Source organism: Meriones unguiculatus, chromosome 1, assembly GCF_030254825.1.
Source record: "Meriones unguiculatus strain TT.TT164.6M chromosome 1, Bangor_MerUng_6.1, whole genome shotgun sequence".
NCBI lineage: Eukaryota > Metazoa > Chordata > Mammalia > Rodentia > Muridae > Meriones > Meriones unguiculatus.
Window position 1 is genome coordinate 73,312,930 of NC_083349.1, and position 23,658 is coordinate 73,336,587.

General features: G+C 40.6%; 1 protein-coding gene across 1 annotated transcript in view; it reads right to left on the reverse strand.

Annotated features, from left to right (window-relative positions):
- Positions 1–23,658, reverse strand: part of Pdzd8 (PDZ domain containing 8) — a 63,459-nt gene that overhangs the window by 13,992 nt on the left and 25,809 nt on the right. Inside the window, exons 2-3 of the mRNA XM_021643403.2 lie at positions 20,977–21,099; positions 9,070–9,172 (exon numbers count right to left, since the gene is read on the reverse strand). Of these exons, the coding sequence (XP_021499078.1) occupies positions 9,070–9,172; positions 20,977–21,099 (226 nt within the window). The remainder of the gene's footprint in view (positions 1–9,069; positions 9,173–20,976; positions 21,100–23,658) is intronic.

Sequence of the window (23,658 nt, forward strand, 5' to 3'; positions counted from 1 at the left end):
TCCATCAATGTTCCAAGCCCCCTTTAGCTAGCTGTCTAATTTTGCATATGCAGCCTAATATTCTCAGCACATGTCAGTAAGTTTAGCAGGGCACTAGCCTCAACCAACCCTGCAGCCAAGTATACTGTAACATCTGAAATCTACAGAAGAAATTTCCCACTGAGTTGCTGTGGTCTACCTGATATGTTCTGCCGCTGTAAATGGTAGCCACCTCCACGAGAGAGTGTATCATTCAGAGTAACCCGAGTCCATGCTTCCTAATCATGGCCATTCACAGTTGATCCAGAATAACCTATTGGTTTGCTCTTTTTGAAGCAGAATTGTCACATCAACAGCAAAACAGAATGCCAGCTCTGGGTCATTCAGTCTGGGTTTGCGGAATGTCTCTGATCCCTGCTAACTGGGCATTATGTTCTCTTTTTGTACCTCAGTTTCCTCATATATAAAATGAAGATGAGGAGAAGCCTATTCTTACCAGGCTAATACATAAGAGCTATAAGGTTAATGAATGTAAAGACTTAAAACTGGGCCGCCACCCTAACAGCCTCTTGTAAGTGCTGACAGCCTTTGCCTGAGCTCACATGGGCAGTGAGGTGGAGACCACTTACTGCACAAGCCCCGGCAGTACCTTTAACATATTCCTGATTATCTGTGACACAGCTCTGTGTCCAGCCATCTATACATGATTCAGAAAGTGAGTTATCTGGTGAAGGAGGATTTCACGAAAAAGTGCTACTCTGCCTTGAAAAGGATGTTAGCTCCTAAGAAAGTATGGACTAAGCTAGTCAGTTTTTCTTGGCTCACAGTGAAGTAAAGTGTCTTCAGAAATAGAACCTAAAAGTAATGCTCATATTTTGTGACATTACCTCCTTAATTTTCTCTTAACAGCCCTCTTTTTATATTTGTGTGCACATGTTTTTGTATATGCAGACAGAGGTCAAGGTCGGGTGTCTTCTTCAACCTCACCTCACTTTCAGGCTCTCCCTCACTGTGCCTGGACCTTCCTGACTTATTCATAGACAGGGCGGCCAGTGAGCCCCAGTGAGCCCCAGTGAGCCCCGGGACCTGTCTGTCAACTCCCTCCCCAACTCCGTGTCACTGACTTTGTACATCCCTGCCGCCGTTCTTGGCTTTTACGCTGTTGCTGCAGACCTGACTCGCTCTTCATGCTTACATGGCGAGCGCTTTCCTCACGGAACCGTTCACTAAGTGAGCCCCTTCAGCAGCCCTGTAAAAACAAACAAGGATGTAGAGCACTGTTAGGACACTTGCCCAGCATGTGCAAAGCCCTGGTTTGATCCCTAGCGCTGCCAAATACAGAATGATTTTTGATTTTCACCACTATATTATGAAGTCACCATTTCTCCTGTCCTATTTGAAAGAAGAGACCTAAAAAGAGGATACAAAGTCCAAATAAACAGTTCAATAAAAAATTTCACTGAAAGCTGAAATAACAGGACTGAAAATATAAACAAAAAAAAATTCTCTGAACTGTCCTTTGTTAGTCCCTATCACTTCAAACCCAAGTTGTCCAGGGTATCTGCTTTTCCTTCTTCTACCTCCTCAAAACTATTCTTTCTGGCTTCCTCTCCCTAAGTCTCTTCCGTTCCCATAGACATCCAAAGACTGCAAGTGGCAAATGGCTAAACAGGCATGCTCATTCCTTTTTTCCTCTCTGTTATCACCAACCTAATTTAGATGTTCATTCCCTCTACTACTTCAAGTTTTTCCCTTGTGAGATCACATCCTGAGTCTACTCAGATGCCTACCTCATGCCATGTGTCGTGGTAAACATTCACAGATATAGAAGTGCCTACCTCTCTGAGACTGTGAGAAGCAGTATCAGTCTGATTTACAGAATAATACAGTACTTTCAGATGAGATAGATTTAGACTTCGACACGGACATGGTGCCAAAAGGCCTCGAGAAGACTCAAATCCCACTCTAAGTCTCCCTTAAAGAGATTCTGAGCTGGGCTGTGGTAGTGCAACCCTTTAATCCTGAGTTGGAGGCCAGCGTGGTCTACAGAGTTCCAGGAAAGTCAGGGCAACATAGAGACGTTCTCTCTCAAACACACACACACACACACCACCACCAACAACAACAAGAAATTCGGATCAAAACACTTTTATTCTAAAAGCCTCTATAGTTACATTGGTTTGAAAGTAACAAGCTACACTTCTGAAATGTTATGTAAAGCTTTTATTCTTGTTTTGAATAACTTTCCTGTACTACCATATTTTTTAGTGAACTTGAACACCTCACTGTACACAACTCAATAGTCTCAGATATTCTACGGGGATTTACACTATGTTTTTTTGTTTGCCATGTCTTTCATGCACTAGTCTCTAGTTTTCCGTACAGAATGTGGCTTCCCCTCCCCAGAAGCTCACAGCGCTTCTGCTCTGACACACTCAGAGCTGTGAACAGCAATACATGGTGCACACAGAAATGCTGACCGAGGTCTCTTGACAAGAAGGACCATAAAATGATTTACACCTCACACTGTTTCTTAGTGTACTGGGCTCCTCATTCTTGGTAGATTAGACTAATTTGATTTGAAGTAAACAATATTTTAAATTCTTACTCCTTCCCAGAATTTCACAATCACACGGGAGTGTAAAAAGCTGAGACAAAGAATCTCATCCCTTATTTTTAACTAAGATGATTTTTTAAATTTTTTTTTCTTTATTAATTACACTTTATTCACTCTGTATCCCCCCTGTGGTTCCCTCCCTTCTCTCGTCCCAATCCCTCCCTTCCTCCACCCTCTGCATGCATGCCCCTCCCCAAGTCCACTGATAGGGGAGGACTTCTTTTCCTTCCTTCTGATCCTAGTCAATTAGGTCTCCTCAGGAGTGGCTGCATTGTCTTCTTCTGTGGCCTGGTAAGGCTGCTTCCCCCTCAGGGGGAGGTAATTAAAGTGGAGAGGACAGGAACTCCATAAGGAGAGCAATAGAACCAAAAAATCTGAGGGGGGGGTCCTTAACTGAGACTCATACTTCAACCAAGGACTATGATGGGAGATAACCTAAGGCCCCTGCACAGATGTAGCCGATGGCAGTTCAGTATCCAAGTGGGTTCCATTGTAATAGGCACAGGGACTGTCTCTGACATGAACTGATTGGCCTGCTCTTTAACTAAGATGATTTTTAAGATTTTTTTAAGAGTGGAAATGTTTTATAGAACTTACTATTAGAGGTAAAAGGCATTTGCCTTATTTAAGAAGCCAGTTATAAAGTGTTACATACTATAAAATGTTACATATGGTTAAAATTTCATCAAGTCCCTACTGTATTCTCAAATGTTATCAAGCTGAACTAAACCTAAGTTTTCATAAAAGACTGACATTTTCAAAAAAGGTTTATTTGCTTTAATCTTTCTCTTTCTTTTGATAAGATTAAGACTGTAAATGGCAAATGGTTAAATAGGCACACCAAAATTCAACCCGCCAGGCAGGTGGTTTTAAGTAAACACACCAAAATGCCAAGCCCTAGGCATTTGGCCTAATGTATTTAAACGTCTGTCTGTCTCAGCTCAAATGTTCTCACTAAAATTACAGTTTTTCAGAAAACCCTTTCAAATCCTTTGTGGGGATTGTCAATACTATGTAGATACATCTGGAAGTGTAGATTTTTATTCATTATTACCCAACAAGGCTTCTAAAATTCTCTAAAACTACAGAGGAAGTGAAGATAGTTCAATTTTAATTCATACCAAGTCATTTATTTCAGCTATGCTCAACTACACTCATAAGGCATTCTTTTGCTGTTTTTAGTACTGCCAGAAAGAAAATACTAACATCACTAGGTACATTTGTAAATGAAGATTCTCACACTGAAAAAAAAAAAACAGCTCTTCACAAAAGCGGTATTGATTAGTAAATCTCATTTGGTAGACATCTTCATTCTAAATATTTTTCTTTGCTTAAAAGAGATGGGAAATATTCAGGGAAGGAGAAAGGAGATCAAAGCATGGCTAAAATGTCACGCTGACTCCCTGGCGGTCTGAAGAGAAATTGGTAAGGGTACTTGATGGTTAGGCTTAGTCTTCTCAGAATATTTACTAACTACGCACCACATAATCAATGAAGGCACCTCACTATAACAGAAGATACTGCTGGAGGTAGCACAGATTCAGATTCTATATCCAGTGGTGATCAGTAGTTAACGAACAGGTTTGTGCTAGTTAGAAGAGGTTTCCCAGAAGCAGTGACAGTGGGAAACAAATGACCCTGATATGGAAAGTGAAAATTCCTAAAAATCTGAAAAGCAGAAGCAGTCTACAAACATGAGTGACTAGCTGGAGATGCAAGAACTGAGTTCCAAACAGGACAATAGGATAAAACTCAGCCAAAGTAAGAGGTCACTATCAACCTTAGACTGAAGGAGAGAGGTAAGTGGTACTGGAGCGGAGGAGTGAGTGGAAACTGGAGCGGTGGTTTGTCCTGGGAGAAGCATGGACCAAGAAGGACAAATCAGCGGCTAGACAGGTTTAAGGACAGAGGAAGAATAAATATCCTGTTTTCTCCAGCCCATTCTCATTTCTCAAGTGTTTCACATCCGTCACACTACACTGAGAACATGAAGTAAGAGCTGACTGAGGTCAGCTCTCTCCAGGAATGGAACAGGGAACATGTCCAGGAACGTGTCTGAACAAGGGCAGGCAAGCTAAGGCCTAGCCCAGCAGAGCTCAGGAGAACAGAGGCGTACGTGGAGACACGCTGCGTCAGCACAGGCCACAGTTTTCCAGGAAGAACGTTAGGACACTGTAGGAAGGGCGCACGATTTACAGAATAAGGCCAATAAGAAGGGTTGAACGCTAGCATGACTAAAGCTGGAATGGGAGGAGAGACAAAAGGGCAAGAAAAAAGATAGGCACCAAGCTCAGCAGGTCCCTTTCTTGGCTGTATCAAGGAGTTGGTCCTTATCTTTGGAACAATAAGAAATCACTTGGGGACTTAATCAGGCAATGGGGCATGATAATTTTTGTCAATGAGATCTTAAAGGTCACTAGCCTCTTCTTTCCTTCCAAAACAGTCACTTGTTGAATTGCAAAACAGATAGCATAAGAAGCATATTAATATTTGTGTGTCAGCATATGTGTAGCTTGCAGTGATAACAAAGACTTCTCAAGCTTTCTATTAGCATGAGTCAACAGCGGCATGAAATTTCTCTTGGCAGCTCCGAACGGGTAGTGTTCGACCCGTTATTACTGGGTAGTAGTAATACCTGGATTCATCACTCACCTCATTATCTTCTCAGTTGCTAACACTAATTTTTCCCCATCCATCTATCTTTACATGGTTATTTCATGAGGGAAGAGTTGTGGCAAGGGTAAGAAGTGCCGAAAGCAACATCAAGATTAGCATAAAAAGCAGCAGCTGGAAGAGAACAGGAACCTTTGCCCCATGGGGGCCACCTGCACTAAAGAAGGCATGGAAACAGCCCAGGCCTACAAATGCTGAAGAAGACAGGTGCTGGGGAATGAGCTACAAGAAGCTGGAGGCTACTAGCCCAGGGCTTTCATACATGCCTTTTCCAGACCATGAGCACAAGCTCACTTCCAGAATGCCTCCCCCATCCCTCCATTTCTATTAACTTTAAAAAATTAATCCAACAGGTTTGTTTTCTTGTGAACTAACCATCTAAAACACATTCACAATTCCATTCTCCAGTTCATAAAGTGATTACTGTGAAAGCATGGATGATATGAATTTGACCCTATTGCCTACATTAAAAAAAAAAAAAAAAGCAAAACAACAACAAAAAACCCATCACACCTGGGCATGGTGGCACACAGTTGTAATCCCAGTGCTGAGGGGCAAAGGCAACTAGATCCCTGGATCTCAATGTTCATTGGCCAACTCAGTGAGTTCCAGGCCAGTGAGAGATCCCACTTGGAAAAAAAAAATGGTGGACAGTCCCAGAATACTACTGGAGTTTGGCCTCTAGCCTCCATAAGCATGCACGCACGCATGCACACACACAGGTTTCCATACTATAATGATTCAGTTCTGCCAATGAGCTCTTAGGTAAAAATCCCTGGAAACAGCATCTAGAAAAGCATTTAGGGAGGAGATGCAGGAAAAGCACTTGCTGCAAAAGCAGCAAACTTGAGTTTGCCTAGAACCCCATAAAGGCAGATGTGACAACGTCTGCAACCCCGTCAGACAGACAGGGACAGAAGACCCCAGAAGCTCATGGCAGTTAGCTTCACCACATGCACCAGTGCTGAGAAAGGGGGGCAGGGGACCAAAGCACCCCAAGGTTGCCCTGCGCCTTGCGGCACATGCATGCCTGAGCTAGGCTGCCCTCATGTGCACCTCCCGACACAGCACAGCCACACACCACTTTGGCTGATGCCCATCGGTGGTCCGCCCGCCTTGGACCTCATCACTTTTCTTGTGAAACTGGTGAGTGAGCGCAACCGACACCTCACAGTCGTGAAACAACACTTCGGACTCAGGGCGAAGAGACAGCTGGGATCCTTGCTTACAGCACTGTAAAGGTTTAAAAACTCAAAGGCACATTAAACTGTGCAAGGAAGAGAGAGACAAGTGGAGCAGATTTGTAAAGCAGCTTCTTAGAAGGCTAAAGCAGGAGGACAACAAGCTTATGTCCAGCCTTAGGAAAAGCTTATCACAAAATAAAAACTTTAAGGGCAGGAGATAAGCTCAGTCATGAAGTATCTGTCTAGCATGTGTGACACCCTGGGTTGAATCCCAGGTGCAGGGGCACAGAAGCCAGTAACTTCCTTTCATTTTTCATATTTACCGCAATTCATATGACTAAAGTCACTAAATAAATTTTAACATTAAAAATGGACCTAAACGTTAAGATTGTATTTATATATAGGTTGTTTTCTAAGACCATCAAATGATTTAGCTGTCTGTCTTTAATGGTGTGAGAGTTAGTACTTAAATTTCCAATATATCCCAAAGTATCATATTTTATTTCCTAATGTTTTACATTGCCTCAGGAAGTAATTTGTCTTCTTAAAATTATTAAATACACAAATTTCAGCTTGCTGCTTGTAGACATCTTCATACCTGGTTCATAACCTAAAATCCTTTCTTGAAAACCACCTGTGACATGTGCTAGGATCTAAAACAATGACTCAAAATTAAAATTTTTACTAACCTTTGCTATAATATTAAAGATGTCAAACTTCATATCTTTGAAAACAAAATAAAAGAAACTGAAAATGCCAGCAGCAATAGCATATTATGAACAGCTCAAAGTGAAACCAAAATCTAATCAGACAAAACAATAATCTTTCTTATAAAGTCACGTATTTTAGCACAAACTCGAAAACTAGTTATTTCATTCCTTGGAGAAGCTACTTCAAATTGATTGAAAACGTAAACTTGAGATTGGGACGGAAATAATGACCAGGAAGAAAGAAAGAGGGAGAGAAAGATACAGACACAAAGACACACACACACACACACACACACACACAGAGAGAGAGAGAGAGAGAAAGAGAGAGAGAGAGAGAGAGAGAGGGAGGAGGGGAAGAGGGAGAGAGCACTATATCCACCTCCCCACCTTGAGCTGGAGAGGTGGCCAGTTGGATAAAGTGCTTGCAGTGTACGGATAAGAACTTGAGTGTTGGTTCCCAGCATCCATACAAATGCTGTGCTTAGCAAGCTGGGAAGGGGGCAGCTCACACCAGTAATCCCAGCACTTGGGGGCCAGAGGCAGGCAGCTCTCTGTGAGTTCAAGCCAGCCTGGTCTATATAGCAAGTTTTAGGCCAGCCAGGGCAACATAATGAGACCAAAAGTAACTTACAGAAGTGGTAGGCATGGCAGTGCTAATCTCTAACCCCAGGGCTTGGGGAGGAAGAGGGCAGGATGGGGCAGTGTCAGTTCTCTTTTGGCCTGCTAGCATAGGCAAAACACAAACTCCAGGTTCAATAAGATCCCTGCTCAAAACGTAAGGTCACAGAGAAAGATAGCACACTCACACACACACACTTTTTTTTTTCTGTTTGAACTATTTTTTTAATATAATTTATTTATTATAGTTTATTCACTTTGTATCCCAGCTGTAGCCCCCACCCTTGTCCCATCCCAGTCCTGCCCTCCTCCCTCAACTTTTAATACTCTATTCTACCAAATTTACAATCTCTAACAACTCTTGTGACTTTCTCATAATCAAGCTCTGTGAGTCATCCCATCCTCCTTTGCCAGTTTCTATTTCATTTCTATTTCCCACAAGTTAAAATTATTTTATTGCTTCCAAGAGAATTTTGTGCCACCCACTTTTAAATATAAGGAATCTCTGCAGTGAAAGGTAAAGAGCATCATTTTCATAGTCTTGTCTTCTTCAGAGTAGTTGCCGCACTCTGAGGTGGCTGTCTTCACTTCTCTGGCCTACCCAGTCTTTCAGCACACCACAATAGTCTCCAGGAACAGCAACTCCTTTTGTCTTGAACCATTTCTCTAGCATCACAAACAGGGCCTAGCACAAACCACTGCTGAGTACATAAATGCTGCTTCTGGAGGCCTTCAGAAGACTAACTCCTGGGGCTGGCCAATCGCTCCGGCAGAAGAGTGTCTGCCTTCAGCATGAGGAGTCTAAGTTAGATTTCCCAGAACCCCGCCCCTTGACATGTCAAACATGGTAGCACCAGGAAGGAGAAAAGACAGGTGGATTTCTGAGCCTGTTGGCCAGCCGATCTGACTGACTCAGGGAGCTCCAGGCTAGTGAGAGAGCTTGTGTGAAAAAAAAAACAAAACAAAGATTGATGGCATCTAAGGAACTGCAGAGAGTTCTGCCTTTTCCACATGGGCTCACACATGTACACCTGCGCACATACACAAAGCATGAGCCGATTCCATGAGTGAAACAATGCTGACACTGTGAAAGGAAAGCTGAACAGATTGCTTCTTCTGCAGTCTGCCATGAGCAGTTCCGGGTGATCTATTTATTACTGTGCTGTTCTGTTAACTGAAGAACAATAAGTGCTGGCTAACGACCAGCAGAAATCTAGGAATACAGAAATACCTGCAAAGGCATACTCATACACTCAATCTTAGATAAATGTAAAACCACAGATTTTACCGTCTTAATAGAACTCCTTTGTTTTTCTTCCCAAACACCACTGCTCAGCTCAAGTGTGCAATGAACATTTGCTTCTCTGTCATAGGATCCAAAAATGAGTAACCTGTAAAAAAAAAAAAAGACAGAACAGGCAGGATATTATACCAATTATATGCAATAAGTATTTCCTTTCTGATAATTATAAGGAGGAGTTATGCATTACTTTATTACTATTTTAGTGACAATAACAAAAAAAGAAACATTTGTTACACCCTCTAGTGGAAAAGCCAAGTAAGGCTCAAGTTAAAGGTTTCCTAGGCAGCTGGTTCCAGCAGCTGAGTTAAATAAACAGAAACATATACTCATGAGGGAAAACATTGGCCAACTATCTCTATGCTGTAGTAATCAAGACAGAGATTTTTAAAACTACTGTTGAATTTAAAACAAAAAACAATTTGCAGAATGCTGCAAACAGGTGTACTGTTTCTGTAAACGTAATATGCAGACGGGTACTGCCGCTGACCGTGAGCACACACTGAGCTGACCACTTAATGTGAGCCTCGTCAGATTATTGACTTTCCAAATCTGTTTCCACCTCTGAAAACTATAGAACAAAAAAACAGCATTACTTACTTTTCAGGAAGAACTATTTTTAAAATTAGAAGACAAAAACTAAAGTACTTATTAGTATAGTGCTAAAGAGTAAATGTTCAATGTTTATGATTTCTTCCTAAAAAAAAAGATGGATGAATATTTTGCCTGTCTGTGCACCTCGTGCATGCCTGGTGCCAAGAGGTTAACAGGTACCCTGGCAGGAGAGACACAGACAGCTGTCGGTGCTGGGATGCAGAAGGGCCCTCTGGAAAGAAGAGCCAGTACTCTCACCACTGGGCGGCATCTCCAGACTCTTTCCTGCTGAAAGCAACCATCACAGCATAACAAAACAGAACACTTAATCCATGCTGTATGTTCAGCTCTGTAAAGGACACCAGGTCTAAGTCTGAGATGACATAAAACTTTTCATCATTGGAGAAAAAAGGGGTAGTATCCATGTGTCCAACTTCCATATTTCCCGCCTTCATAACAGACCGTAACCTGCCAGTTTGTCTCTAGAGTAATCTGATGAATAGCTTTAATATTTAACAGCATATCAGCTGTTACTCTATTGCTATATCACTACATAAAAACCGCAAGTAGCAATGAAATTATGAAAGAAAAACAGAAGCATGCAACATGAAAATTTGAGAAAATTATGTTTGGAGACATCTGATCCCCAGATCACATCCTTATCTCACAGTCTGAGATCATATACTGAGAATCCTGAATAATTTATGAGTGGAGGGGAGAAAGTCCCTAGATTTAAACACTTAAAAATCTTTAAAAGGGCTTTAAACTTAGTGCCTAATAAACTATCACCAAAAAGAAGACAAGCCAAACACGTTAATTCTTAACTTTAAAATAACAAGAATTCTCATTCACTAGAGCTCTACTGCCACCACCTGCTCAGAGAGTGAACTGCCTCGGGCTTTCCCAGCGAGCAGGGAGCCCCAACTCCAGGCAGGTCTGCAAACATCCAGAAGCAGAGCTCTTAGAAATTCTGCCTAAAATAATAAGCTGTTTTACAGTTTTCAGAGTAATTTAAATTTGTTTTTAAAATAACACAACATATAAAAAATTAACTCGAAACAGTCTCATTATTAAATGTGAGATAAAAAAAAAAAATTCCACAAAACTCAGAAGAAAAAAATAAACAAATCTTATCCTAGACTAAGCTTTGCTCTACTATGATACAAAGTGAAAGCACCAAAAGAAAACTTAGATTTGCCTACCTGGTACAAGGTCCTGGGACACGTCCCAGCACAGAGATTAAAACAAAAAACAAAACACAACAAAAAAAACAAAACCCAAAACCTCAAGAGAATGGATTATTTTTATATTTCAAAGGGTATGTCACATGAGAAAATTCCCAGAATGGAGAAAATATTTTCAAATGTATTTGATAACTGCCAAGTATTTAGGAGATACAAAAAGTTAAAATGTAACAATAAAATATAAACTACACAATTTAAAAGTAGACAAAGGCTAGAGAGACTGATCAGAAATTAAGAGCACTTGCTGGCCTTGCAGGAGATCTGCGTTTGGTTCCCAACACCTACCCAGGCTCACAACTACTTGTAACTTCAAGTTCAAGGGCTCAAGAGCTCCCTGACCTCCATGGGCACTGCACCCACATGGCTGCCCTTGCTGTCAACCGCAAGAATACTACAAGCCCAAAGTCCTTCAAGTCCACTAGACTAGCTACAATCTTCAAAAAAGAACCTTTAAGGCAGCAAGAGACATCAGTGGCTTTATGGAGAAACTGGGATCTTCACACATTACTAGTAAGTTGTAAAATGGCACAGTCACTTTGGAGAATAGCTTCTCTGTTGCTTAGAAAGTTAAGACATGTCTTAGCAATTCTATTCCAAAGGAATATTATTTTGACACCAAGATGAAGCACTTACTAGAGCACTTTCCAATCTGGATGAAATATGAAAAGATGCTAAATCAAGGAAGCCAGTCACAAATGAACACACAACTCCACTCATGCTAAATTTTTAGAGAAGCAGCAGAATCGTTATAGGAGGACATTGCTCTGAACTGAGTTCCTTTAATGGACTCCAGAGGTACATTAAACATTAGTGCTACTAAACTAAAATGGAGTCACTCCTGTTAAATGTCAGACCAGACAGAAGGCTCCATGAGTAAGCTGCTTGCTACACAAGCATGACAACTTGCGTTTGGATTCCCATCACTCACAGAAAAAGTCAGGGGTCGTGTTGTGTACCTATATTACTAGTGCTGGGTGAGACAAGGAGAGAGGGTGGAACCTAGGGGCTCGCTGCCCCTCAGTGAGTCAAATGGAGTAATAGAGGAAGACACCCAATGACCGGCCTAACCCGCCCCACACGCTTTACACAACATCACATAATCAAATTGAAACTTTAAGAAAGCAAAGGAATGCCCAAACAGACCAATTTTTCTTGAAAACAGATTTCAGCCTACCTCTGTGAGCATAATCAGCAAACTCCTGCTTTAACCTTACCAAAGAGTGACCTGGAGCTGGAGAATTTGAGGGGAGGGGGTGTTAAAGAGCACTTGCTGCTCCTCCAGAGGATCCAAGTTCATCTTCCAGCACCCACAGCTCCAGGGAATCTAACACCCTCTTTGGGCCTCTATGGGGTACTCATTCTCTCTTTGTCTTTTCTCTCCCTTCTCTTTCCTTCCTTTCCTCCTCACAAATATATATTTAAAAAAAAAAACTTTAAAAAAAGTAACATGGTGTTAACGGATCAGCTTTTTTCAATGCTGTCATTTTGTTCCAATTTTATAAACCCCATTGCTCAGCTACTGTCCAGTGGGCAAGCTCATGCATTTATACAATTACAGTTCATGAACTGCGAACAGATGCTAACTGGATCTGTAACTAAATTTGACATTCTTCTGTTTTCTGACAAGTAGTTACTTAGAATTAGGAAAGGGTCAAACTAGAGGCAAATGAAGATTGACTGCATAAGACCATGAGAGTGTAACAGTGTACTAAGAAAGTTATAATGATGACATAAAATACAGTGAGAGGCTGAATGATAAGTTACATGCTATCTGGGTTATAGCTCAATAAAGTTGTTTTAAAGAAAACAAACAATGGCTAATTATAACAATAAATAATCACTTTTCTGAGAAAGGATCATAAGATGTGTCAAGTACTGAAAAGATGGGTTCCATTATAATATACTGAGGTAAGATAAACTTCAGTAAAATATAAAATGACATTTATCTGATATAAGACTATATTAAAAGTACAGAACAAAATAAATGCCACATGAAAATCATTAAAATATTAAAGGATATTACCATAAGGATTTAACAGCATTCTTAAAAATGAAACAAACAAACAAACAAACAAACAAACCATAAACGGTGCTATTTTTCCTAGTCTATAGTGTTGGGTATTCACAAACAAATGCAAAATAGAATTTTAACACATAAACCAGTTCCTCTTGTAAGTGAATGTTGAAATTCTATAAGAATAGGCTTCTACAAGTAACTAAACATTTTACCATAAATATGTACATAATGCTATCCAAAAAATAAATTGTTTGGTTTTTTCTTTTACATATTTTTGAAGATTAAATGGGCTTATGTTTATGTGCTCATTTATTTATTTTATAAACTTTACTATTAAAAAACACTTGCAAATAAATGAAAAAAAAAAAAAGAAGAAGAAGAAGCACATTTCCTTTCTATTAAACTTTCACCTGGAAACTGCTTCTCCGAATGTGTAAAACAAAAACCAGGCAATATAATTTTAAAAGACTTTACTCATATAATTAAACACTTTAAAAGCAAAATAAGGCAACTACTAGTTCTAGGAGTTTGTCAAGAGTGGTGGCATAGCTTGATTCTCTAAATCTCCCCCATAAAAGCACAAAATACAACCAGGAAACAAAGCAAACACAGCAATAGCTACAGCAAGCCAATGAGCACTTTATTTGAGAGCTGTGAAGGTCTCATAACACTGCAATGGATAAGAACTGGGTAAAAATAATGTGAAAAAATATGCTTGCAGACGATGGAAACCAACAAGCAGACAGAAGCCTGCTTTGACACAATTAATCTTAAAAAAATTGCTAGTCTTTGTTTTTCTAGTCTGTGGACATTATCCAACGTGACCCTAGTTCAGGGTCTACAGCTATAGAAAAATGGTGGTATACAGAAGAAATCTGAAGTTTTAAGAATATTAAGTGAAAGAAGACAGTGCCAAGCCAGCAGACAGAACTGATGAACACAGTACTTTCAAGACACCCTCAAGCTTGGATAATGCCAGGAGAATTGCAAATGACTCTAGATTCTAGTATGTTTTTGTATTTATATGATAAAGCAAGCCTATAACTATTTGAGATCTATTACCAGACTAACCAAATGTCATGAAATATAAAATAGGGGAAGAGCCAAGGAAAGGAACAATTTCTTGACGATAGACTAGAAGTGAACATATCAGGGGACCTGTGGTTTGCAAATTCTTATTTATGTGCATTACATTTACATATGGATGCTGTATCATGAGGCACTGTATCTTCAAGCTGTCAGTTAAGTTGCTTTTATCAGGTATTGTATTAGAACAAGAAAACTAATACAGAAAACTGGTACCAAGAAGTGGGTGTGTTGCTGTGAGTATATGGTTTGCAGGCCTTTGGGATTGCTTTAAAGAGGGAATGTGAGGAGTTTAAACACAGGTGAGAAAAGCCTTAGGATGCAATCAGCAGAGTTAAACGGGCCATTCTGATAGGAATCTGAAGTGCAGAATTCTCAGGAAAATGAAGACAGTAGAGGCCCAGATCATAAAATCTCACAAGGGAAACAAGAAATCTTCTCAGGGACTGGGCTACAGGCCATGTTCGTTACATTCTGGCAAAGACTGTGGCTGCATTCTGCCAATATCCTGAGAACTTGAGTGAGGTGGAATTAAAAAGTAATGGACTGTTTTGTTTGGCAGAGGAGAGGTCAAGACAGGAGAGCATTCAGACTGTGTCATGGTTATTATTATGTTTTGCACTCATCCACGTCTACAGTGAAAAGGAGCAAAAAGTAGAGTAGAAAGTTATAAAAGAAAACTGTGAGCAAATTTAAAGTTATAGACGAGGCAGGTTCAAAACCAGCGGTGACAAGCTATTATGAGCACATAGGAGAGAGGCACTGCCCTGTTTTCCCAGGTCAGACACAGAGGCAGTAGGAACTGTGGCCTGAGGGGCCAAGCCTCACCCAGCTCAATGCACTGGCAGCATCAGCCACATGGTATTGATTTTCAGAAATGAAAGCTGCATGATTAAGGTTATACAATTTTCACCATGGCTCCAGTGAGCTGCTGAGGCCAGGCAACGTGTGGCAGTTGGAGTATATGCAAAGAGGAAACTGCCGAAGGCTGTGAAGGGAAAGCCTCAGCTGTAATAAACGCTCTAGCTGAGAAGAGGTACAGGCAAGGAGTAAAGCTGGCCCAAGAAAGAAACCATATGTGCCATGGGCAGCAGACCTTGAGGGATGACGCCACCCAGGCCCTTTGGAGCCCACACAGAGTAAGGGATGATCCAGCTGACACAAGACACAGCCAACGTACAGTTAGCACCTGGGACTTGGAGAGGCTGTGTGGGCTTTTCACATCCCCCCCTTCTTGTAAGTGCTACACACATGTAAGCAGGTGGGTGCTTACACTTGGGAACATGCATGTGAAGGCCGGAGGATGGTTCAGGTGTTATCCTCTGCTGCTCTCCATCTTCTTTTTGAAACAGAATCTCTCAATGGACCTGAAGCTCAGTTTCAGCTGCACTGAGTAGCCACCAAGCACCCAGGGCCTGTTTGCCTGCACCCTGCAATGCTGGGGGGCGGGTTTATGCAGCCGTGCCCAGCTTTGAAGCGGATGCTGAGGATTAAAACTCAGGTCGTTTGGTTGCATGGCAATCACTCAGAAGAGACTTTGAACATCTAAACAATGTTGGAGTGTTAGAGGCTAGTGACTTTTGAAGTTGGACTGAACACATTTTACACTGAGATGACCAGGAGCCTACAGAGATCAGAGGTGCAAGACTATAGCCTAAAATGTGCTTGAACGTCATGTTGACAAGAAGTGGATCTGTGATTGTTAATGTTGACTGTTAGATTGGGCAGGATTTAGACTCACCATAGAAACAAACCTCTGGCCATATCTATGTGGAAGTGCCTAGGTTAGTTAGCTGGTATGGGAACGCTCGTCTTAAATATGGGTCACAGGAGAAGGGACCTGAGAGTCTACTCACCTCTGCTTCCCCCCTGTGCATGATGCGACTAGCAGCTTCACACTCTGGCCACATACACCCCTAACTCACCATGATGGACTGCCCCTCAAACCAAGAGCCACAGTACGCCCTGCCTTCCCCACGCTACTCCTGTCATTCTACACCACAGGAGCAGGAAAGGTAAGGAATAGAGACAGTAAGGAATTTTAGCTATTGAGGAAAACTAGAGGTCATGAGACTACAATTACAAGGAAACAGGGGAAAGGGAGGTGACTTGGAAACAGAATGCCAATGCCTGTGGATTTCTGTATGTGTACTATACTTTATATTGAAAAAAAAACTTTTAAACATGTATTTTTAGAACCCAATAAAACAACACCCTAAAAGCTGTGATAAAATACAGGCCTTAGAACAGAACAGAAGTGACTCAGTGAAGATCTGACCTGAATCAGCATCATCCACCTCCAGTGAGCGCAGACGGTGCTGAGCATCCTCTCAGCACAGCATCCTCTCAGCAAAACTTCCCGGCCCTGACTTCACTGACCATGCATCCATCCCACACCTGAGTCTTACACACAACCACATGATAAACCCCTCTTAGAACTCAGAGCCAGAATAATTTTCTCTTCAACATGTGTAATTTACCAGAAAATATGTGAATCTTAGGAAAATGATGACTACCTTGATTTAGTAATTTTATAATGTATGCATATTTTAAAGCATGCTACAAGATGAACATACTGTCAGTTAAAAAAATAAGCTAAATCTAAAAAAAAAAAAATAAACCAAGACTTACTCATTAAATTTTGTTTGGTGTGGGGAAGCTGGTCTCTATACAGTTGTTTTTGAGCTAATTTACTTTCTTAGAATATCTATGTGGCTAGCTTTGCGGCCCCTGAGGCCGGCTCCCTCCTCAGGCTTTGGCAGGCAGCAAGCACACACAGTGCATATGTGTCTGCAAGCAGAACACGCACACACATAAAAGCAGTCATGTCTAAAAATCACCTGCTTCATCGGGAAATACGCTCCCCAAATCTTTAACATATTAGTTTGATTTAAAAAAACTCTTCATAAGAGAACAAAACAAAACAAAACAGAAAAACAGGAAAAAAAAAACAAACAAACACAAGCATAAACACACCAAAAAAATCCCTTTATGCTCTAAAAACCAAAGCGAGTCCAGGACAGCCAGGGCTGTGTTCCATAGAGAAACCCTGTCTCAAAAACAAAAAAACAAAATAAGAACCTTCAAGCATGCTTTTAAATCTAAGATTATTTCAAATAATCAGCAAAAATTGTTTAAGAACTATGCACATACAGCTTTTTCATTTTTTTTCCAAATGAACAGTTGAAAAAAAAAAAAAGTCCCACTAGAGCAATGGTTGATCACAGATGAAGATCATATTCCATTTCATAGATTATGAATAAATTACTAGAAGCTTCAGGGATTTATTTGTTTCTTTGTTTATTGGCGTGTGTGTGTGTGTGTGTGTGTGTGTTTATGTGTGTAAGTACTAAAACCCCAGAAAATTTCAGCTCATCTCAGCAAGCCAATTCAGAACAACTTTATCTATGTTCAAATGCTCTACAGAAACGCTTTACCTTTCATTAAAATTTTTTAAATATTCTATTTACTACAAACTATTTTATATTATTAAGTAATTATGGTGAAAATAATCTTGAAAGGCATTAGGCCTTTATGTTATTTCCAAAATGTAAAATTAAAATTTTCTGGCCTTTTTAAAGGGGCTCTTTTATTGTTCTTCTCTTTTTACCCCTTCTAGTGTCACTCTGTTTCAGAGAAGATAAAAGACTATATGATTTTTATATTCAAAACATGAAATAACACTAAGAAAATTTCTTCAGTCACACACACACACACACACACACACACACACACACACACACATCAACCTAAATGGAAAATTCTATGTTTATATTAAATAAAAAGAATTCTATAGTAAGGACTAAAACAAGCTTTAGTAAGAATGGGAAAGGGGCAGACAGGTGACTCCATGGCTAAGAGAAACCACTCTTCTTGTGGAGGATCTGGGGTTAGTGCTCACGGTTATAGACATGGCAGCGTGCTGTCCATAACCACAGTTCCAGGGTCCAGAACCCTCTTCCGGCTTCTGCAGGCGACAGGCACACACAGTGTGCTTACATACATGCAGGCAAAACCCTCGTACATAGAATAAAAATAGATAAATCTTTTAAAAATAATAGGATGTATGTGATGGCTAATCCTGGCTGCCAACTGAATGGACGTGGGACAACTAAGACGCACACTTCTGTGTGGGTCGATAGCTGTTTCCTGGAGGGACTAGCCGAGGAGGGAAGAGGGTAGGTGCATCTTCCCATAGCAGCCCCTATATACACAAAGAGAGCCAAGGGAAAGCTAACCCTGCTTCTGCCTGTTGCATGTTCTGTTGGTGAGAGGCCCTTACTGCTCTCATCCCTTGCTGACCTCAGAGGCCAGGTTCCTTAGCCTCTGACAGACACTGAGAACCAGCAGCTCCAGGCACCCTCCAGCTCTTCAGCATCAGCCTCATAGACGGAGCAGCTACTGCGGTCTTAGAACCTCTAGTTTACAGCCAGCCATTGCTGTACTAACTAGCTCCTATTATGTATGCCAATTCTAAGTAAATATCCTTTGTATAGTATATTCACACTATCTGTTCTCTTCCTCTAGAGACTCCGAAGTAATACAAAACGGAAAGAATGCTTATGCTTCAGTGTGAAGCCAAAAATGCTAGAGAATAACATCTTATTTTTCCTTTATATAAACACTTTTACATAATCCTTAAATCATGAACAGTGACGTTTTATCACATGGCTAACTTCATCTGTGTGCACTAATAAAAGCAGTGCCTAGACAGTTATTTTGATAGTATGCCCATTTCAAACATGGAGCTGCCACCTACTTATTAAAAGTACTGGCTACTATCTCAAGCTTATACGGCTAACATCTGAACACTCATAAACTATTTTTCCCTTTAACTTAATATTGTATTCTCAAAAAATTCCAATCTAATTTTTGACAGGTGACACAGTCACAAAAACCAAATATAACACCATTTATAGTAAAAGTTTGAATATCACATTGACCCCGCCCATCATCATAAATCCAGTTCCCTCACTCTGCCCTGAATAGGTCTACTGGTTTCTTCTATAGATTCAGCAAGCAGTTCCTTATTAAAATATAGCATAATGCAAATATTCTAAATTGTGATGCATTTCTTTGTATCATTTCTTTCTTTTCTTTTTTAGATTTATTTATTTATTATGTATACAGTGTTCTGCCAGGATGTAGGCATATACACCAGAAGGGGCACCAGATCTCATTGCAGATGGTTATGAGCCACCATGCGGTTGCTGGAAATTGAACTCAGGACCTTTGGAACAACAGCCAGTGCTCTTAACCTCTCAGCCATCTCTCTAGCTGTATCATTTATTTCAATCATTTATTTATTCAATTCTACATAAACGACTACCCATACTTTCTCAATGCCTAACACAGCCTTTGATTCCTTACTTAGCAAGGCTTTAAGTGAGCATAGCTCAGGTGCAGCGGGACTGTGAATAAAGGACCAAAGAAGAGTCGATGGCCACCAGCTAACAGACTCATAATCAGTCCTTAGGCCCTTCTAGTAACATTCTGGCAGAAGAACTCATTTTTTCTCAACACCTAGCCTAGGACCTACTGTATCTGTTTTATTATACGCTATGGTTCCTTTTATGACATAATAGCGTATCTGCCCTCCTTTTTTCAATCAAAGATTCTTGTCAAGTCTTTTTTTTTGATAGAATGACTCATCATCCTCAGTTATCATAGGACTTAAGAAATAAGCTGGTGTACAAGCAGGACACTCATAGTTAGTATACAATCAGTATGCCCAGAATTACCTACTGGCAGAGACTCAAGCATATAAGGCACAAAACATAACTCCAGTACTCAAGCACTTACTTGTATTATGAGTTAGAAATATAAATTAAATGTGATAAGTAGGCAGTGGTATAGTCAGCGTCACAGGAATGTAGCCTAGGGACAGTGTACTGTACCAGAACGCTGAACAGACATTAAGGGGGCAGCTTTTGAGTGTTTCAGGACAGGCTAGTTTCAAGGAGCATAAGGGAGTATGGGCCAAGAAGGCGGAGGACAGGCAGTAAGGAGCTCGCCTTTTAAGATGTCTACGCAGAAAAGTGGCAGGATATAGTCTAAATCCAGGCAACTGCCTGTTTTATGTGGATTATTAATAGATTTTACATTTAGAGTGGTTAAAAATAATCAAAATACCATTTCATTACCTATAAAACTTACCTGAAAATGACAGAGGTCCAGGCCCAGGCCAAGCGCCTTCGCCTGTGCACTGCCTGTGTCTGGTCTGTACACAGTGGGCGGAGGGAGATGCGGCAGGCGCCAGGACAAACCACAGTGCCCGCAGTATTTTCTACCTGGCTCTTTGAGGAAAGCATGTCAAGCCCTCTCCTAAGAAGACCTGTGCAACTGTGAGCTAAGGGCTGAAAAGAAGGCAGGGAAAAAGAAGCCGGCTAAAAGGACACTCATAGATGAGGGGACGATCTGGATGCCATCCTGGGAGTAAAATAAAAGGGAAGCTACTGAGCATTAAGCAGGAGAGTGACAATTAGATCTGCATTTTAAAGGTCACTCTGGCTATTAATTTAGGCAAGAAATGAACACAACTTGGACTACGGTATTAAGATATTGAGGCCAGGAAAGACTACGTCCAAATGCACAGGTTTCAAAGTCTGATCTAGTCACTTCAGTGAGCATTTTTAATAATCACAATTCTCAAACCTCCTATGCTAGGAATATGTATTCCACAGGCAAAGTTAAGATAAAAATGTCAACACAGCACTATTTATCTAAAAACTTGGGAATTACTGAAAAATAAATGCTTCCAGGTGACTTTCTAAATGATTTATATTTTTGCAAACTGGAAAAGACTATTTGCATTAAATTTATGTTTAAAGTATTTATAGGTGAAATAATACAACATAAACTAATATAAAAGCAGAATAAACACAAATAGTCCTTAAGTTCACTTCTCTCACACGTTCTTGCCCACATGCAGTAAAAAGAAAACAAAGAACATACCTGCTACATTCTAGCAAGGTGACTTTAAGGCGGCCTTCAGTAAGTGCCCATTGCTGAATATGGATAAGTTCTTCATCGCCTTCAGACCCTTGCAAGGCTTGATATGGAAAAAACGGCTTAAACCTGATGAAAGTAAAGACAAGTCTCAATTTCTGAATAATATTCATAGCTTAGAGCATAATAAATACCTACCTGTTTAACAAAAGACTCCAAACATTTAATAATCCATTTGTTCTACAAACTGAAGCGTAGCACAACTGAAGGTAATGGTGCTTTCTTGGCCTAATCCAGGAGTTGTTGTTTTGTGGACACCCTTACTGAAAAACCCAGGACACTTAGCGTACACAGAAGGGAAACTCAGGGGCACTGAGGAGAAAGTTTGGATGGAGACAGATTCTTTAGGTCAGACAAGAAGCATCTTCTACTATACATGACTACAATTCATGACTACAAAATGACAGTGATTAGTACATAATGATGATGATAATAACAGACAGCAGCAAACAAACTACTGAAGATACTATTTGCTGGCAACAGGAATTGCTTTCTATGAGCTATCTTAATGCTCACGCTCCAGACTGGGTGCTGCTGTGCGCTGTCCCTCCTCAAACAGTGATGCTTTACACAGGCTACTAAAGATCTGATTCAACTTTCCACCACAGTGGCCCAACCAGAATTCAAGCTAGCCTGACTTTACCAACACCTGGACTGTCACAGTGCAGCCACTTGCGACTTACAGGAGCACTGTGTGGTCCTCACTAATAACCTTTTTCTCATGCAGATGCCTGTGCTGACTTGTAAAAAGAACAGAACTTTAACTTCAACTACAACTCATACTCCATGTTAAAGCAAGGACAAAAATATGAGAAAAACTGGGCTTGAAGCTCTGTGATTTTCAATCTACACTAGTCATGACATTTATCTGCCCAGAAAATTTTAAGGTTTAAAACAACAAAACAAAACAAAAAAGACTATCTGGGTGTAGTTATATTCATCTGTAATTCCAGCTACTGAAGAGGTTAAATGCTTCTTGATCACTCGAACCCAGGAGTTTAAAACCAGCCTAGGTAATAGCATTGAGTCCGAGAAAGATGCTGAGACTAAGATTCTCGGTTTCACACACAAAGGCCACCACAGTTTACCTTTCTAATCACACACCCTCTTAATAACAAGCTTTTTTGTCTAGGAAATCCAGAAGAACCGTGCACGTGACTTTAAACCTTTGGTTCCAACTGGAGGGTTATTTTCCTGGCTCCTTAAGGGAGCCAATTCTCAAGCTTCTTTTCTATTTGGCTTTAGATGTTATATCGTATTGAACTAAACACACTGGCTTCTTTCCTCTTTATCCAATGGTCATTTAAAATGCTGGCCATCTCCAGTGCCTATCCTGTTTTCCCTTCTGGATGTAAACTAAGCATCTTCCTTAGGGTCCTCTTTGTTGTTTAGCTTCTTTAGGTCTGTAGATTTCTGTATGTTTATCCTATATTATAATTCCACCCAGCAAGGGATTGAAGCAGATGCAGAGACTCACAGCCAAACTTTGGACAGAGTGCAGGGAGTCTTACGGAAGAAGGGGGGATATAGGAGAAACTGGAAGGGACAGGAGCCCTACAAGGAGACCAACAGAGCCAAAAGAGCTGTACCCAGGGGTCCTGCAGAGACTGATGCATCAACTAAAGACCATTCATAGAGAGGACCTAGACCCCCTGCTCAGATGTAGCCCATGGACAGTGCAGTCTCCATGAGGGTTTCCTAGTAAGGGAAGAAGAGACAGTCTCTGACATGGCCTCAGCTGCTTCCTCCTTGATCACTTCCCCCTGGTGTGCCCTAGCCAGCCCACAGAGGAAGAGCATCTAGCCATTCCTGATGGGACCTGAATGGCTAGGATCAGACAGTAGGGGAGGAGGACTTCCTCTATCAGTGGACTAGGGGAGGCGGGTAGGGGAGCAAGTAGGAGGGATGGTGGGACCAAGAGGAGATGAGGGAGGGATCTACAACCGGAATACAAAGTGAATCAATTGTAAATAATACTAATGGTGATGATGATGATGATGACGATGATGATGAAGAAAGGTAAAGTGCTTGCCATTTAAGCCTTGCACTCTCCAGTGTGGCCTCATATCACAACTGCCTGTGCCTCTCACAAGCCTGCCAGGTTGCGTCACCCATTCAGGGCTTCAGGACTGTTGAGCTGATTTATGAAAACTGAACTCCAAAAATAAAACACTTGGAGTAGTGTACTATGTTTTATTTTGAAGGGTGCTGATAGAGGAAGGAAAGTCCTGTTTTCCAGTAAATGTGAATAAAGGAAAATCTACTGAAGAAAACAGAAGTAGGAACACAGACAACAGCCTCCAGTCAGTCTCTCCAAAATAGTACACTAATTTGCTTTTAAAACTACAGACTCAGACACTTTCCAAATTATTCAAGACTTTAAGAAAAATCAGAAATATTTATCATATTAATACAATATTACATCTGAGAGCTTTCAACATATAAGCCTTATAGTTTCTAAAGAACATTTAAAAATCTATTAACTCTTAAAAATTACAAATATCATAATTCTCTAAAAGGTTCAGTATTAATACTCTAAGTTATTTAGCTAAATCACAGCTGCTCTAACAATTTTCTTGTCAAAACAATTCTCAAAGAAGCATGAGTTAAACAGAATGATATACAGTC